Source organism: Lolium rigidum, chromosome 7 (assembly GCF_022539505.1).
Source record: "Lolium rigidum isolate FL_2022 chromosome 7, APGP_CSIRO_Lrig_0.1, whole genome shotgun sequence".
Classification (NCBI taxonomy): domain Eukaryota; kingdom Viridiplantae; phylum Streptophyta; class Magnoliopsida; order Poales; family Poaceae; genus Lolium; species Lolium rigidum.
Genome location: NC_061514.1, coordinates 223909549 through 223927524, shown reverse-complemented (window position 1 = coordinate 223927524; position 17976 = coordinate 223909549). Strand labels below are relative to the sequence as shown.

Genomic DNA, 17976 nt, shown 5'->3' with positions numbered 1-17976 from the left:
CGTCCGCAGCGACACAAACCTGCCGCATATTTGCGCCTGGAATGCGTCGCGGCGGACGCCCCAAGTGACCGCTCGCTTCTCCACTAGACCCGCCTGGTAGCGAGCCTGTATCGAGGTCATCGCTACCGCGGCTATCGCTTCCGCGGTCAGCGCTTCCACGTCTGCGCCGCAGCCTTCGCCATCATTGTTGCGGTTGGCTCTTCTACGCGCGCACTGGCGGGCGGCAGCTGGGCTTCTGCGCCGCCTTCAATGGCATCGTTTCCCGCGAGCAGCCAGCCTTAAAAGTCGATCGGCATCGTTCCTGCCATCGCCCACACCTCCACTCCCACCACCACCGCCGCACCACCATGGGAAAGAAGAAGAATGATTTCGAGGCATCCGCCGCACTGTTGATACGAGCGTGGAGACCCCGGCGACAAACTGCGCAAAGGAGTGCCGCTGCGCAGATCGTGGCGAAGTCGAGGACGAGGAGGGCGACGGAGAGCCTCGATCGCCTCTGGCAAATCAAACCGCGGCCGAAAGATCGTCGGATCGATGTCCTCGACACCGGCGCCGTGGATGCTTCAGCCGTCACCGAGATCGCATGCCTCTGCATCCCAAGACCATCCACCGCCGTACGTGCTGCCGATACAACTCTTGCAACGTCAACAAAGTCCGCGAACACGGCCGGCGGCGTGATCCGCCTGGGAGGGAGGGGGCCTTTCTAGGCCTTCATCTTCATCGGCGGCTTGGGCAGGCGGAAAACCGGCGGTGAAGATGACGCCGGTCTTCCTCCCCGCCGGCTTCACCGTCCTAGTCGGAGACGAGGACCGGGCTCGCTGCCCACCCGAAGTGGCGGCCGCCGTCTTCGTCTCCCATGACCTCGGATGCCGCGATGAGGGTACCCAATCTTGGACCAGAATTCATCAACATGCTCGCCGTCGCCCTGGTCGTCGATGTTGCGGAGAGGCAGCACATGCGGCACATCGTCGAGCCCGCGCCGCGCAACTTCCTCGGCCACCGAGATCTCGTCTTCGTCGTCGGAAACCTCGCCGATGGGATCAAAACGCGACCCCAAGCCTGGGGGACCCACCACCGGCGTGAGCACCGGCCCGATCGGCGGTAAAACCAGCCGCCGTCGGAGCCTAGACGCAGGCGTGACCCACGCCGTCTCGGTCGCCTCGATCATTGCCTCATCCTAGCCTACGTTGGTTAGTAGAAGAATATACTGGTCGAACCAGATTGATCGAACCAGACCACTCCTCTAATTGATGTGTCAAATAGGCTAATTATGTTTTATGTGTTTCTTGCAAAGATTATAAGGAAATATGGTGTTCTGTGCAAAACAAACTGCAACATGTGGTTCTATGCAAAAGATTCACCAAAAACTGGTGTTATGTGCTATTTCCTCCCCGTCCACGTCCAGGGTACCACGAGCAGCGGCACACGAGCCGGAGCGAGCGGTGCCACGTGGCCGACTGGAGGGAGCCGCCAAAACAGGCAACCTGGTCTCGCCACCCACACCACAGCTAACAAGTAGCGGCGGCGGCGAGGTCCCAGGCCGATAAAATCGCGACCGGACTCTCTCGGTTTCGATTCCAATCCTCCCCTCCCCGGACCTCCGCCCACCTTCCTCTCTCCAACACTTCCACAAGACCAACTCCGGTACGAACTCCCTTCCCTCCTTCCCACCTCCCGCTGCGCTTTTGTTTCTTCCCCTGCCCCGCCGCCTCGTGAACGTCCCACATTGCCGGGTTCCAGCTCGTGGCGGCGCGTCCATTGCCATCGATTTAACCCATCGCCGCTCGATCCTTTCTTTTAAGGTTTGTTTTAAAGGTTTCTTTTGATTCAGGGATTGCTTTTTAGATTCACCTTTTGAGGGATTGTTCTTCTTGGGGGTGGCTCGTTGCGCCTTTAGCCTGCAAGATTAGAAAGACGGGATTCGCTAGGCACTCGATTCAAATACGAGACGCGAGCTGTAACGGTGTCTCGATTTAGGTAGTAGCTCTTCACTCGTCCTTCGCCGATTTAGGTAGGTCTTCACTCAACGCGCGCGGTGGCTGGAATCCGTGCCGATGGATCCGTATCGTGTTTTTGTGCAGCGCAAGGGAAGGGAACAACAGATGAACTGAGGGGTGGAAAACGAAATAACGGGGACACCAGGAGAGGTCGATTGTGTTCCGTGTTACGCGGCTACTTTAGTAGGTGGTTCGTATGAGAAGAGAGAATGTCGGCCACTTGCATATTCAGTCCTTATCAATACGAGTTTCAAAACTCTGTCCAATTTTGTAGTATTAAAAAAAGGAAATCGAGTCAGGTCTGTACAGTAATGTTGCGTTCTTTCTTTCGCACAACAATCTGCATCTCTCTTCTCCCCTATCTTTTCATACACCCTGTTCCTTTTTTCTCTCGAGTAATCTTTTCATACACTTTTCGTCTAGCTGGTATATTCTGTGTTGATCCTGTTTATTATTCCTAACTCACCCTCACACCCACCAATGTTTTAGCTGAAAAACCCAGATAGCTATTCAATTTTGCCATAGTCCATTCAAGAAAAAAAAAGGGGAAATAATCTTCACATGTGTCACTATTCGAAACGCAACCTTTTTACACTGTTCATGTTCTCTGTAATTTGATCCCCAGGTCTGGAGCACACACGCATATTCAAATGGGTATATTCAGAGGAACGCCGCCTCCGAGCTGCCCCTCGTCCGGGCATTGTGCGGAATGGGCTCGGACCTACCTCAAGTACTGCCTGTGCAGCACCAAGGATGGTGTTGCCCTGGGTCTTGGACTGGCTAGTGTCCTCAGCTGGGGCGTCGCTGAGGTGCCGCAGATCATAACAAACTACAAACAGAAGTCAACAGAAGGGCTTTCCATCGCTTTTCTAATGACTTGGATAGTTGGGTACGTTGTCTCATATTTCCCACCTCCCTTTTAAGTTGATGCGTATCACAGTTATTGTACTTACAGGTGCATATCGCGCAATGCTCTAACTAACGTTCTGCTATGTTTCTTCTGCAATCATGCAGGGATTTGTTTAACCTTGCCGGCTGCTTCCTGGAGCCTGCTACTGTAAGATTCCAACCCTCTCTTTTTATTTAACTCAAATTCTTGAACCTAATCTTAGGCAACATACTTTTGCGAGGCACATGCACCGGTTACTCAGTTAGGCATGTTCGTATGCTAGGACACTAGTAGTTTTCTTTCTGATTTAGCGAATTTTCTGGCTGATATTATCTGGACAGTGTGAGGACGTGTTATTTGTGACCAGGAAAAGCAACCAAATCTTTTCTTCCAGCCTGCATTCTTTCCTCACCAGCGAAAACTAGTATAATTATGTGGGATCAAATTCACAAAAATTATCTGCAGGTGGAAAATAATTGAACATGGACATTTATATGTTGTTTCCGACATAGTATTTCAAAAAGGGAGAATTCCAGATAGATCTAGATAAGTTATGTAATGATCTACATCTGGTGCAGATAAATCTGAATATTCTTAACCAATATATTACACTTAAATTTTTGCATATAACTTCATCATGATCAAGTGTGACATAAGATGTACGCATGGGACTAAGTCAGCACCTTTTATTCTATATGTTTCAAATCTAACATTTTCCGTTCTGTTTGTAATGCAGTTGCCGACACAGTTTTACATGGCATTGGTAAGAACATCATTTCCTGGACTTTTGCTGTTTCAATCCATTTCAGCAGTTTCTGTCATCTGACAACTTAGTTTTTTGCAATGCAGCTATATACCATCACAACTATGATTCTCACTGGACAGACAATATACTATAGCCACATCTACCGTCTTAAAGTAAAGAAAACCGGGACAATTATCAAGGTGATTGCTTGAAAACATTGCAGATTGTAATCATGTTTGCATGAAGTTTTTTTGCACGATCATAGCTAACAATGTGAACACTTGTAAGCAAACACTGTCTACGAATATTACTTGCTCCAGATTCATGAACTTATGAACTATATTGTTCACTTCTTTGCCAAGTATAGTATTCATTCATTCAATGTTGAACACTTGGTAAACTAACACTGTATATACTAAAAATACTTGTTCTGGATTCATGAACTTAAGAAGTATATTGCTATATTCTTTGCTAAGTAGTTTGGTATTCTTCATACAATGTGCGTAGTGTTATGATACTATTTATCATAAGTCATGGTTTGACCACTGACCACAAGCAAGATACACTTAATTTTTTTCACCTTTAACTCCTACCATCTTCCTAAAGTATTCTCTTACTTCTGTTGGGACAATAATGTACGTTTTCAGCCTCAGAAGCATCAGCGTGGGGATGCTTCGTTGCGTCAAAAGCTTTTGGGGCACAGGGATGATGCATACAAAAACAACATTCAGTCAGGTGTGACAATTCCTGTTCCAAGCTCACCAATCCAGCTGAACACAGAAGTATTATGGCAACGTCATGGTTCAAACAGCCCCAGCTCAGACTACTACTATGTGTAATGTTCTTGAGCTTGTTATTGTTTCCACATATTTCATTCCTTAAAGTTGGTCTAAAAAAATTTAATTCCTTAAAGTTGATCTATTTTTTTTTAATTCCTTAAAGCATATATTTGTCCTTGGTTCGGATAAAGCATTAAATATTGTGAATTGGCTTTATTTAAATGGACTGATACTGCAAATTGGAGTGCACTCTTGACAATTACTTCTGGATGTTGTAGTTTTATTCTTACCTGCTGACAGCACTGTTGCAATCGCATAGAAGTTCAGGAGCACCTAACTCACTGTTTGACTTTACAGGTCAGCAAGATCTCTATCAAGTAGCCCAGTGCCTATTGCAGGTACATGGTTGGGCAATAATCGCCAGGCAACAAGAGCGTCTCCACAAATGAACGGCCAAGATGAATCTTTAGTTGGTGAGTTTGCTCCAGCACAGTCTGCACCAGCTGCTATAACAAAAAATTCCCTCTCAGTGGTATGTTACCCTTAACCCCGTTGCTACTTTGTATACTGAGGTTGGGACTACAAAAGCATTTATTGATTGAATTCAGGTACCATGGGTTTCTGTTCTCTTGGGTATGTGTGTATTGCATATCTTGGTTGGATCCGCACACAGGGATGCTCCCAATGAAATTATCATACCTGTTGGAAGAAAGCTTTTAGCATTAGCGGTAAGCTGTAGTTGCTTTCAATTTTTATATCTTCGCCAGGGCATCGGTTTGCTATGCAATTTGCATGAACAAGAATAGACTATGTTTCTTCTTGCGTAGTGATCTAATTAGTTTCTTCTCCACCATAGGATGGCGAAAGTGGAAGTGAAATTGGAAGCTTTCTTGGTTGGGCGATGGCAGTAATCTATATGGGCGGTCGTCTTCCCCAGATTTACTTAAATGTAAGAACAAATGGATTTTTTTTCTTACCTTGTGCTACCAAAAACACCTCCGATACTAAATTTTGGTGCTGGGTATAGTACAAATATCATTTAATGGAATTTGTCATGATTTTTGGAAGCTAGAAGTGGTGTTCTTAAGATGCAGGGCAGAAAAAGAAACACCCATAAGATTTTTACTGCTTTTCCTACTCTTCTTCCAGTTACTGGCTTACTGCTGTTCCTACTCTGCTAGTTTCTACTGTAAATGCTTATCTGATAATGCTGAATAATATGATCCTTGTTAACCTCAAGAAACTCTTTACAGCACTATAGTGCAAAATACATCATATTTTTGGTATATCTAACATCTCTCTACCACTCTGCAGATGCAAAGAGGCCATGCCGAGGCAAGTTTATCTTTCTCCGGTCTTCTTTTACAGCAGGAAGCATTTTCATAGTTTTGTCAACATTTTTTGAATTATTTGAGAAGATAGATGAATGGGCAACTTGGTCCCAAGAGGAGTCAGTAGCCGGCAACATCTACATGTCAATAGTCACAAAAGCGTTTGCATGCAATACACATGGATACAGTTGGGTAAAAAGAGTGCCTTAGTTGTTGATTGGGATATATTACTTGTTATTATGGTGCAGAAGTGGCAAGTCAAACTTAATTCTGCAGGAAAAGGTTGTGTTAGTATTGGTGTTTAGTTTAGGCCTTCTGTTAGTACATATATATGGTGTTTCCACTGCACAGTTTTGTTGTACCTCTTATGATAAAAGTTAGAACTCCTATCCATTTTTTCATCAATCAAAAACATTTTAAAGCATCGTGTCCTATTTTCATACTATGTCAATTTTTTCACTACACAAAAGCATTTCCTTTATATAGGAAGTCAATTGTATTCACATGTTTGTTGTATCACATTATTGCATTAAATGCATGGATTGTTGTTATTTTGGGTCATTATCCGATGCTAGCTAACTTACTTGGCCTGTAATTTTATTCAGGGACTCAATCCACTTATGTTTACCTTTGCTTTAGTGGGAAATACGACATATGTAGGGAGGTAACCATTAACCGAACTTCATCTGTTTACTAGCATTCAAGTTACTTTAGATACATTTGTAAAAGTATTGTTTAGTAAAAAAGTTATCTTCGGGGCTCTTAAGTATTTTAGTATAACTGTGTAATCTCGAAAGTTGGACTTTCTCGGATTGCAATACAATGTTCAGTGCCAAGCAGGTGCATCCCATGCCAATTTCTCATTAACATTCCACAACTGATACAAGGGCGCCATTTTATATTCTTTATTAAATATTGAAACCAGCTTTAGTTGGCTGCTTTTACGGTTCTCATGTCGCTTCTTTTTCAATGCAGTATACTTGTTAATAGTATGGACTGGGAAAGATTGAGACCAAATCTCCCGTGGCTTGTGGATGCTGGAGGATGTGTTTTACTCGATTCTTTAGTATCCTTGAGGCTCATTAGTTCCCACTTTTAATAATATTCTACTTTACAACTCAAAATAGTGGTTTTTGTTTAGACCATGGGGTCAGAAGAGAGGTTTGAACTGATTTTATTTTCAGGTGGCTTTGTTGTTAGAAACATTTTTCCAAATCCCTTTCTATCCAGCATCTCGAATAAGCTTAACTATATAGTCGAGGGTGCTTTCTGTTAGGTTCATATGTTACTTGAGAACTGAGTGCTAGCTCAGTGGCAAGGCTAACCATATCAGAATTTAGTTTCAATCAGTTGTAACATTGGAAGAATCCTTAACCATCTTTTACAGATTATTCTTCAGTTCCTTTATTTCCATTATCGGAAGCAAAGTAAGTGTGATGAAATTGACAATGTGGATAAAGCCTAATGAATACAACAGAGTTCAAATTTTCTTCTCCAACGAAAGGTGGGTTTTGTTGCTCTTTTCTTGTTTTTGTTCATTATTTTTTGAATGGTTATCCATCATCTTGCAGCGCCTGTTTTATGTGGTAAGATAACAAACCCTGCGAACTAAGGACATCCTACAAGTTCAGTTCTGCCCTCTGAATGCCTCGTCCCTGTATGAGAAAATATGTCACCTATTTGTTAGATTCTCTTAGTACTTGAAACACCTTAGAAAATCTGTCACCTAGTTGTTAGATTCTCTTAGGTATTTGAAACACCTTACTGGGGATTCCTGTCTAACTTAACTGAGTTCTTGGTTTGGACATGTGCTGGTATCGGTTTCTTTATATCTTCTACAAACAGGAGATAAAACATTGCCTGCTGAATGTTTATGTTAATATTTCTGTACTTTCAGACCTGAAGCTTCCTGCGTCGTTGGAAATGATCGTGCATGTTGATTGGAAGGCTGGCTTGTGCAAGAGCCATATCCCGTGCGGAACTCAGTTCAAATGTTTGGTTGGCGGTGAATGAGCAGCGGCGCCACATGAGCCTCGTCGCTGGTAGAATACCAGCAGGGTCGCGTACTTGCGTCATACTATATCTGTATATCATACGGTGATTTGTTTTTGTTTTCTGTGGTATCTATGTTTTGAAGTGGGCGTGTACAACCTGTGGTCGTTATCATCGGATGCTAAGCTTTGAACGTGCGTAATTGGTTCTTGTCTTGGTAACTTTCTCTGGGCTCTTCCTGACTCTGAATATAGATGTGTTCAATTCGGTTTGGATTGAAATGCTCATCGTAGTATGCTATATGTGTGAGGGATTTTCCCTGTTGTTCTGGCTACTGGTCATGTACATTCAGAATAAAAGCGTTGTATTTTGATCCGTCAAATGGATGAAAATTGAATATCAATGCAATGCGTCATATGGTTAGTGACGTCGGCATGGGAGTACTGGCCGACTGACCAACTGATCAGTACGTGCTAGCGTCACGAACATTTCATTTTGTTTAGCCGTTGCCGCGTCTCAAAATTATTAGGTGTAAAGTTTAGTTAAAGTTAAGCCGTACCAGCTTTGACTAAATATTTAAGAAAAAATACAGTATCAACATCTACATATTAAATTGACACATGGAGAAAATATATTTTATGGTGAATCTATTAATATGTATTGATTTCATATTGTAGATGTTTATATTTTTATGTATAAACCTTGTTAAATTTAGAAGATGTTGATTTTTAACTAAAATTTATATGCCTTATAATTTAGGATAGAGGGATTATAGAGGGAATTTTCTAGACCGAAAGGCTCCTGGACTTGGCACGAAAGCAAAAGGGAAAACTTCAATGCGAGTTGGGTTGGGGTGCACTAACACCCACGATTCTGCAGGAAGTAAGTTACATAAAATTACATTAAGCTACATTTTCTTTAGAACTTAGCCGACAAATCTACGCATTTTCATCGTTTTTATACTTCCTTCGGTGCATATTAATTAACTATAATATATGGCCTAGACATATTTTAGTTCTAAATGCATCCATACTAGAGTCAAGTAATATAAATCGAAGAGAGTACAATTCACAAACAAGCATTTCTATGTTTCCATTTCAGTACACACCTACTTGCATCCATTACCTACATCTACATGTAATTTCTTTTTCAAAAGGCTAGAAATACGATTTTGCAAAATATGTTGATTTTTTCTACAAGCCCCACTTCACATGGGTGGCTTCCTATTGGCTACAATATCAAGTTCACGTGTCTTTCTACCCAAGAAATGATTCTTGGAATAGAGAATAGAAACGAACATGACCACATACACAATGTTTGATAAGATAATCTTATTATCTTAAGTATTTCTGATCTAGATTCTTATTCTTTTGGTAATGAGATAGCGAGTAGAAAAAAATATTGACATGCTAAATTGAATATAGTGTGCCATCCTAAAGATCAAGGAGGACTTGGTATTCATAACATCGAGGTCAAGAATAGAGCCCTTCTAGGTAAATGACTTTTTAAGCTTGTTGCCAAACAAGGGGTGTGGCAAACTCTCCTTTGGAAAAAGTACTTAGTCTCATGTGCGTTGTCTCTGAGACATTGAAAACCAGGTGACTCACACTTAAATGACTTTTTAAGCATGTTTCCAAACATGGGGTGTGGCAAGCTCTCCTTAGGAAAAAGTACTTAGGCTCATGTGCTTTGTCTCAGGTTTATTGAAAACCAGGTGACTCACACTTTTAGGTTGGCCTAACAGTGATGAAGAAATTCTTCTTATCACATGGTTCGTCATCTATAAAGGATGGCTTGGAAATAAGGTTCTAGTAGGATAAATGGCTAGGTAACGCCACACTTCGAGAATAGTATCCAGCTTTGTAAAATATTGTACGTCACACAAGCGGTCCGCTCGCCAAGGTGGTGGAAACTTCGCCACGAAATATGGCGTTCAAAAGAGATCTCGCTAGTCCTAGCATTTTGACTTTGGTCCATTTGACACATGAGACAGACGCGTTACGGTGGAATTTGCAGGAGAATGCTAAATTCTCAGTGGATTCCATGTGCAAAGCGTTAATCCAACCAGAGTGCTGGTGGATAATAACAAAATATATGGAAGATGAAGGTCCTGCTAAAAAATAATTTATTTGTGTGGTATATTCATCGAGGTATAATCTTAACTAAGGACAACCTTGCGAAATGTAATTGGCATGGATGTAGAAAGTGTGTCTTTTGCTATCAGCATGAGACTATTAAATACTTATTCTTCGAATGCAAATTTGCTAGATCGATATGGTGAGTCGTCGAGACATACCCACCAAGCAGCATTGTGAATATATTTGGGGGCTAAGTGATGTGGATCATAGATTTAAACTACTTATCAAGGTGAGAGCACTTGCGTTATTTGATCGCTATATCTATGTAGAAATATCAAGGTTTTTAATGATAAGAATTGTTTCCTCGTGTGTAGGTTATCGATGCACAGTTACACCGCTTTCATGGTTGCCTCTAGAGTGTGTGGAGCATCGCGATATAGAGTTGTCTACATTGTTGGAGAACACGGCGAGGGATATTTTTATCCAAAATAGATGGTAGTGCAATTTACGGATTGGCCCTCGGTCTCCTTAGGCGCCTCTGCCATTTTTGATGAATACTTGTATTTTGTTTTTTATATTTTTTTCGATTGATGCTTTTTTTTTTTTGGATTTGAGCGGCTGTATGCATCGCTATCCAGAGATCAGGTGCAATACTTAAACCTTTTAAGCAATAAAATGCTCTTTATAAATTTTTTTAGATAATATAGGGTCATCTTGCATATGAAAGATATTTTCAAATAATTTTTCATCATTAGACTACGTGATTGTCGTGACATGCATGGCGGGTACCTCGACTTTCACCATTACTCACTACGATGTAAAACATAGGCTACAAGTACGCAATCCATGGCTCTGTTCACAACCTAACTTTTACAAGAATTGGCACATTGAATTTCTCCAAGCAACCCAAGTATGTAAGTAAGAAAATGTTAGCCTTTTCTTCAGGACACAACACACAATATAGTCTCCCCACCATGCTATGGAAAGACCCGTTGTGCCCAACAGGCCAGTGCATTAATCAAGTTTGTTTTTTTAAAACTAAATTAGGAAGCGTGCGGTTATTTCTTTCAGCAACCTCATTTGGCTGGGATTAACATGTGTCGTGTTTGTTGCCAGGTTTTTGTCAATACGCATTGGAGGGGTCATTTTTGTCAATTGTTGTGAGTAGAGAGGCAGATTTGCAACAAAAAAAAAGTGATATTCCAGTGGTGAAACGTGATAGGGAGAGAAAGCATGCGATGATTTGCACCATTCTTGATATATTTATCATGATTGCTTATGTTTCCATGTTTCTGCTAGTTTGCTTAGTACACAAATGGGTACTGTGAAATAAATAACTAGCGGAAGGTTTCCCGGTCAGGGAAAAACCGAGGAGCTCCCTAAGAAAAATAGGAACTAATTAAGGACCGCAAGTACAGTTGGCAAAGATAAAGCAAGCAAATCTAGATTCATGATGACAACTACAAAGAGATATAAATCACTATATATATGCAAGAAAACAACAGATAAATAAGCACATCGATCTCTGGCTTTTAGTCAACTGGATCTGCAAGGCCGGTGGCGTTCTATACATGTGTTTTTATTCTTGTGTTACACGAGGCCGCGCTGGCCCAGCTTTAATTCGTAACCGTCTGTCTCTCTCATAGAACAGCCCAGGCACGTCCTCTGCTTTTGATCTCCTCATTAAGTAGAAGGCACTGCTCGCCAGGTAGGTAGCTGAGTAGCTGACTCGATCGTCCTTTTTAGTTTGAGAACGTACTTCTTCGTCTTCCCTCCCCTCCAAGCAGGCCGCTCTATTACTCTTTGCGCCATGGACACCGTTCTGTTCATCATCGGCATCATAGGTATTCTGTATACACATGCATGAATCGCCTATCTCTCTTTCCCTCACTCGCTTTCACCATCCAGTTTCTTTTGCCTGTTGCAGGAAACATCATCTCGGTTCTGGTCTTCGTTTCTCCCATGTAAGAGCTTAGCATCGATCATGCGTGCATTTACAGAAGCATTTATTTTGTTTTAGTTGTTTCTTACATGCATGGATGCATCACGCACGGCTGATGGCTGGGTTATATGCACGGGCAGCACTACGTTCTGGAGGATAGTGAAGAGCAAGTCGACGGAGGAGTTCGAGCCGGCGCCGTACGTGCTCACGCTCCTCAACACGCTGCTATGGCTCTACTACGGCGTCACCAAGCCGGACGGCCTCCTCGTCGCCACCGTCAACGGGTTCGGGGCCGTTATGCAGACCATATACGTCGTGCTCTTCCTCATCTACGCCGCCGACCATGCTACAAGGGTGAGCCCAGCACGGACGTGATCAACAAACACAACCTTATTTACACCCGACACTACGGGAACCCGCCAAGGGGTCGACGGCCGGCAGCTAGCTAGCTCGTCTTGAACAAGTTACTTGTTTCCCCATTAATGGGACAATGGGTGCTGAAGAAACTATTTATCGACTGTTTTTGGTTTTGCAGCCTCTTTCATGTTAATTAGGAGTACTCATCTGAGTCGCACTTGTTGCCTTTTTTTCCGAGAGGGGGAACGAAGCCCCAGCCTCTGCATCAAAACGATGCATACGACCTTTAGAACTTGTTGTCTTCTTTGAGAAGTGGAGAATTATAGAAGTTTCTGATCAATTATCATGTTACTCTTTGCAGGTTAAAACCGCGAAGTTGGTCGCAGTTTTGGACATTGGGTTTTTTGGAATCGTGTTCACAGCGACGACATTTGCCATCGATGGGCTTGACATGAAAATCATGATTATAGGATTGATATGCGCCTGCCTTAGCGTGTTCATGTACGGGTCCCCACTCACTGCCGTGGTAAGGTGGTCTCAGACCCACAGACAAATTGGTTATCATATCTTATTCTGTTTAGGTTTTATATGGTGATGTTGTGTATTTTCAGAAACATTTTGCTTCTTGTGTGGCTTACATAGACAGGTTTTGTGATAGGATTCGGGAAATCGTAAGAATACTGACTGTTCTGGTAGTGATATTTTAGTGAACTCGTTTTGCAAGAATGCTAAGAGCAGACCACCATATGTCTAAGTAGTGACGTTGAAGAAATTTTCTGTTAATATAAGAGAGACTCTTATGATTTTTTTAATTTTCCCATGGATCATAAATATGTTCTTGAAGCTGTACAGTACCAAAAATATTAATGCTTTATTTTTTTGAAAGTATGTATTGACAGTCAGTAAAACTTTTTTTTGATAATGAGCGCTTTATTACTCATAAAAAGCAATTACACCCGATCTCTGCATAGCTAAGATGCACACAGCCGTTCAAAAAGTCTCAAAAGTCTGGAGTGCTAAAAAAGGCGAATTACATATCAGACATGAGCGGTACTTCATATAACTATGCAGAGTAAACTCTGAACACATACTACAAGTATTGTTTATTAACATTATACCACTTGTTATATGCAATCAGATCTTAATTAGACGTGGGAAAGCACTATCAGATCATGTGTGATCATATAGATGTATCACAACGATTTCATGGGATATGCAATCTTTTGGTCAAACTACCACTTCCACTAGATAACCCTTTCTTGCACGCTCTGTGTGCTTCACAAAATCATGCTTTGGATGTACATTGTTTTGGTTGGTCTATTTAGTTAGTAGATACATAGTGCATTTTGGTGCATTAGTTAATAGCTTTTTGTTTGGTTGTAAGATCAATAATATACTAGTATGAATTAATAAGAACTCATATACTTCCATCTGGTAAAAGGGACTAATATTTTGAATTCGAAGTATCTAAGATATTTCTCATACATTCTTGTACCATACATAGCGAATTTGATCTTTGAATTTATATTTGCACGTAGAGCTATTTATTTAGGTACTAGATATTTTTTGACAGCTTGTAAGTATTCCCACCGTTCCACAATTCTTGTTCTAATTTGAACCTATCTAGACATATTTTATGTATAGACTCATGAGAATCCACAACAAGAATTATGAAATGGAGGGAGTAGTATAAATATACGCTATTGCTTCCAAATTTAATTTACGGCTGGGTGTCCAAACAAAAAATACCTTAATGGTTGAAATATTGTGTTTCTGCTGATTTATTTGCCAAATTATATTCCTAAGTGGTGAATTAATGGAAATGTATATATAATTACAAATACTCAAAAGCATTGTGTGGTTAAAGATTGTGCACAACCACAATCCGTACACACAATAAATATATCTATGCCTCCCTCAACCGTCGACATACTACATGTACTTTTGTTTTAAAAAAACAGAGCTATCAAACGTGCAAAGATAGACATGAAAGTCGTCTATTAGTTTTAAAAAGAGCATTATACAAAGGATGCATATGGCTTTGAGTTGTTTGACTCAGCACGGAACACGCCAATATTCCCATAGGACACAACAACTTGATCAGTAGCTCGTGCTGATCGATATATTTCATTTTTTTTCTTCTTTTCGATGGATCAATATCTTCCGTGTTGTATCATGGAACTAGTAAATTTTGATAGTGTGTGTTACCATATGTATTAATTTCTGCTTAAGCTTGTGCTACGTGCTGGTCACTATCTCCCGACTATATAAATCATTGTTGTCTGTATATGTATATCAGTACATTCTCATTGTCAAGTCAGAAACCCACTTTCTTTCGTGAATAGCAGCAGTACACAATACTACTAGTGTCTTTTTCCTGGAGCTATCTTGCTGTTTCGTTAAATTTGCTGAGCCCGTTGACTAGAGTGAAAAACCTGAAAATCTGTGCATTGTCAAATTGTGGCTGAACAGAGAGCGGTGATCGCCACAAGGAGCGTGGAGTACATGCCGTTCTTCCTGTCCTTCTTCCTCTTCCTCAACGGAGCAGTCTGGGCTACGTATGCTCTACTCGACAGAGACATCTTCCTTGGCGTAAGTATATATATCCTACTTAGCATAACTGAGTGCTGAACTTCCTTTAATTCGTGTGAGAAACCTTACCTTTGTAGGTCCCAAATGGAATAGGCTGCCTCTTGGGCGGCATCCAACTGGTTATCTATGCAATCTACATGAACAGTAGGGTCGTCGACTCTCAAAGCGGCGACGAAGCTGCTTCAACGTCTCTTCTGTCGTCCGTTCCCAGTAGACATGGCCAGAACGATATATCCAACAATGTTTAGTATTTGTGCATAGTGCACATAATAATTTCATGTTTGTGTAAATTGATGTAATTTGTCTTTCATACTATGTTATACCATGCATAAGCAATATCATCGACAGGGTTGAAGCTCAGTGGGGGCAAAACTGGGTGGTGGCCCGCCCAGCCCAGGAAAGTTATGCCTATGACGTCTAAAATTTAGCATACTAAGGGCATGTACATTCCAAGACGATTGTGTAGGCGCTAAAAAAGTCAAAGCCGGAAGTTGCATAAGCACCAGGCGCTAGAAGTAGTATTTTGTTCCTGATTTCTAAGCGGCCCGACTCCTCCTTTTGCATCGATGCCAAAAAAATCACCAGCTAACTGCAAGGAAACCAGAAAAACAGCCAGGATTTATTTCCTAGCGCCCCTAAACAAGCGCCCCATTGTATCTGCTCTAATTAACATCCGATTATAGCCTACTTTAACCTATTGGTCCATCCATATTTTCTTGGCAACCTTCATCGCTGCATAGATACTTTTTTTTTATTGTGGACATCATTACTCTGGTCATAGGCGGATTCAGCATCCCTACAACATGAGCAGTCGTCGGGCTTCCCAGCCGAACGATGGCTTACATCACTTGATTTTCTATGAAAATTTATCAAAAATATGGCAACTTAGACATGTTTGATTAGGCTTCTTGAAGTTTCTTGGTTTGTCACTAACCGTGGCAACAAAAACATTTTTACTAGACCATATGAGATACGGTAATTGCTAAACGGGGGCATCATCACCTGTTCCAATAAAAAAAGTACTTGATTCGGCCACATGGGCGGATTTTTGTCAAATGAAAAGTAGCAACATAATTTCATCGACTCGTTCATAAGAATATTTAACTAACTACTACTTTCTTTTTTCCGAAATGGTGACTTAGCCATAGCCTCTGCATCGATTGGTGCATTTTTTATTTGTTTATTAAACATCAAGTATCAAGTTTCGATTGATGCATGGGTCATACATATTTGATACATGGATCAATCGTCTAAACAAAGAAGAAAATAAAAAGTAACTTTGCATCAATATGTTATTCTACGATCAAAACGCCCGCTGAGTTAGCCGTATAACCCTCTAGCGACCGTCTCCACACGTCTACACCTAGTAACCAAATCGTGTCGCTTGTTCGTTGGATGTAGGACCACGTACGAATCCAGTAAGTTGCCAACAGGGGGATAACCTGCATACAAGAAGTCAAATTTGCATTATTAAAGATATGGTCGTTTCTGGTGTTTCATATGGCTCAAAGTAAATCACGTGCACCCACTCGGATTTACGCTTTATTTTTCTTGCCAACCTCCGCTAACCAATTTCCCAACAAATTTATAATGTTAGTGGGTGGAATAATATTGAAAGCCATATGAACAATGAGTCACACCACCTTAGCTAAAGGACATGAAATAAAGAAATGTTGATTTTTTTTGTTGAATTGATTCATCTCATCACAAAAGCAACATTATTTTACTACCTTGCCAATTCCTTTCTGGTATGTATTTTCGAAAAATCTAGTATGATCGTTCATATGGTCTACATACAAAGATTTAACTGCAAATGAACCTGCTATTGTTAACTTCCAAACAAAAACATCTAGTTGATCTGTTAGATCAACATCCATCAAGCCCATAGCTGGAGAAGCCACCTTTCTCCACTATTCCCTATCAAAGTATGTTTAATACCTTTGTTAAATAGTACTTGAGGCATAGCATCAACAAGCCAAAGTTGTTTTTTGATTGGCTATGTTATAAAGGATGGGATATTGATGTGATAGAGGCATGTCACCTAGCCACCTATCTTCCAGAAAACAAGTATCTCACCATTGGAATGATCATGTATCAAAGAAATCATATTTTATTTTAAAAAGAGCACTCCATAAAGGGGAATCAGAAGGCTAATGAGTGGTAAAAATACTCATCTTTGTAGTCGTTTAAACCAGGCATCTTTAGTCATTATGATGAAAATACCTCTTGCTAATCAACAAGGCCTCCAAGTCGACCAACAACGGCTTTAACGACGACTTGTACGATCATCCTCACATATATGGGTCTCGCACCGCCTTGTGGAACCAAGTATTTATTGTGAAGGCACCCAAGGAGTTTGAGGGAGAGAACACCACGCAAACCTCATTCCACAATCAGATCTCATCTCCACCAAAGCTCTATCGCTGGCCCCATCGACTCCACCACCTCATCCAGCATCACCATCACCATCTCCCCTCATCTACTTTGTATTATTGTTTCCATCAAGATTGCCGATATTGTAAGAGTAAGATTAATTGTTATTCATCACTTCGAGCTTTTCCAATACATTGTTTATACTTGTTAATATAATCATGTGTGACTAGTCCTTGTAGGCTGAGGGCTGAGGCCTAGTCTCGTAGCGCCTGAGATTTTTACCTCTCTTTGTTGGAAGGATTTTCCATGATAAATATTATGTCTCTCGCTATGATTTCTTTTTCATTCTCACTTATTTCCTATTGTGTTTAGAACACATAAACCGTGCCTTTGGAAGAAAGTTTTAAATAGTTGTCTATACCCTAGCTATAGCTCAGCTATAGTCTTTTGGGAGACCTGCCGCTACGGCTATACCATTTATAGGTTAAATGAGAAAAAAGTCGCTAATAATTGGTTATAGCCCTATTTAGTCCCCAATTAGCATCTAATTTATGATCGTGGCATTTTGTAGCTCGGGCTACATGGAACTCGTTTTTTCAAAAATCTGAAAATGGCATTTTATAGTTTTAAAAAATTAGGGACACAATTTCTATAGGTAGACAATGATGTACTCTATGACCGTGAAAAAAAAACAATACGAAAGACTCAGTATTTTGGGCGGTGTAAATTTTACAAATTCATGGATCTGAAAACGTGAACAATACATATTTTTGAAACCTTCAACACTTGTGAGAATTTGTCATTTTTGTGTAGCCTCTAATATAACGTATTTCATCCTAAAATTTTGCACAGTGGTAGAGTACATCATTAGCTACATTTAGTTTTTTTATAGATTTTTTCG

The 17976-nt window shown here is 41.1% G+C and overlaps 2 protein-coding genes across 3 annotated transcripts; both read left to right on the top strand.

Moving 5' to 3' along the window:
* The first annotated feature begins 1515 nt into the window (after window positions 1-1515).
* Window positions 1516-8004, top strand: LOC124669142 (lysosomal amino acid transporter 1 homolog). 2 transcript variants are annotated; one of them, XM_047205822.1, is made up of 14 exons: window positions 1516-1644; window positions 2623-2886; window positions 3012-3054; window positions 3623-3649; window positions 3736-3831; window positions 4279-4466; window positions 4768-4942; window positions 5019-5138; window positions 5267-5359; window positions 5725-5745; window positions 6347-6405; window positions 6717-6807; window positions 7129-7245; window positions 7639-8004. In XM_047205822.1, the coding sequence occupies exons 2-13, from the start codon at window positions 2648-2650 to the stop codon at window positions 7204-7206; spliced, it is 1230 nt and encodes a 409-aa protein (XP_047061778.1). In that variant the 5' UTR covers window positions 1516-1644; window positions 2623-2647; the 3' UTR covers window positions 7207-7245; window positions 7639-8004. The 2 variants fall into 2 exon arrangements, with proteins under 2 accessions (XP_047061778.1, XP_047061780.1); XM_047205824.1 differs by lacking the exon at window positions 1516-1644 and adding an exon at window positions 1687-1802.
* A 3617-nt stretch (window positions 8005-11621) lies between these two features.
* LOC124669270 (bidirectional sugar transporter SWEET17-like) lies at window positions 11622-14950 on the top strand. The gene is made up of 6 exons (XM_047205913.1): window positions 11622-11655; window positions 11739-11775; window positions 11894-12107; window positions 12472-12636; window positions 14583-14702; window positions 14780-14950. Exons 1-6 carry the CDS (start codon window positions 11622-11624, stop codon window positions 14948-14950), a joined length of 741 nt encoding a protein of 246 aa, XP_047061869.1.
* The last annotated feature ends 3026 nt before the right edge of the window (window positions 14951-17976 follow it).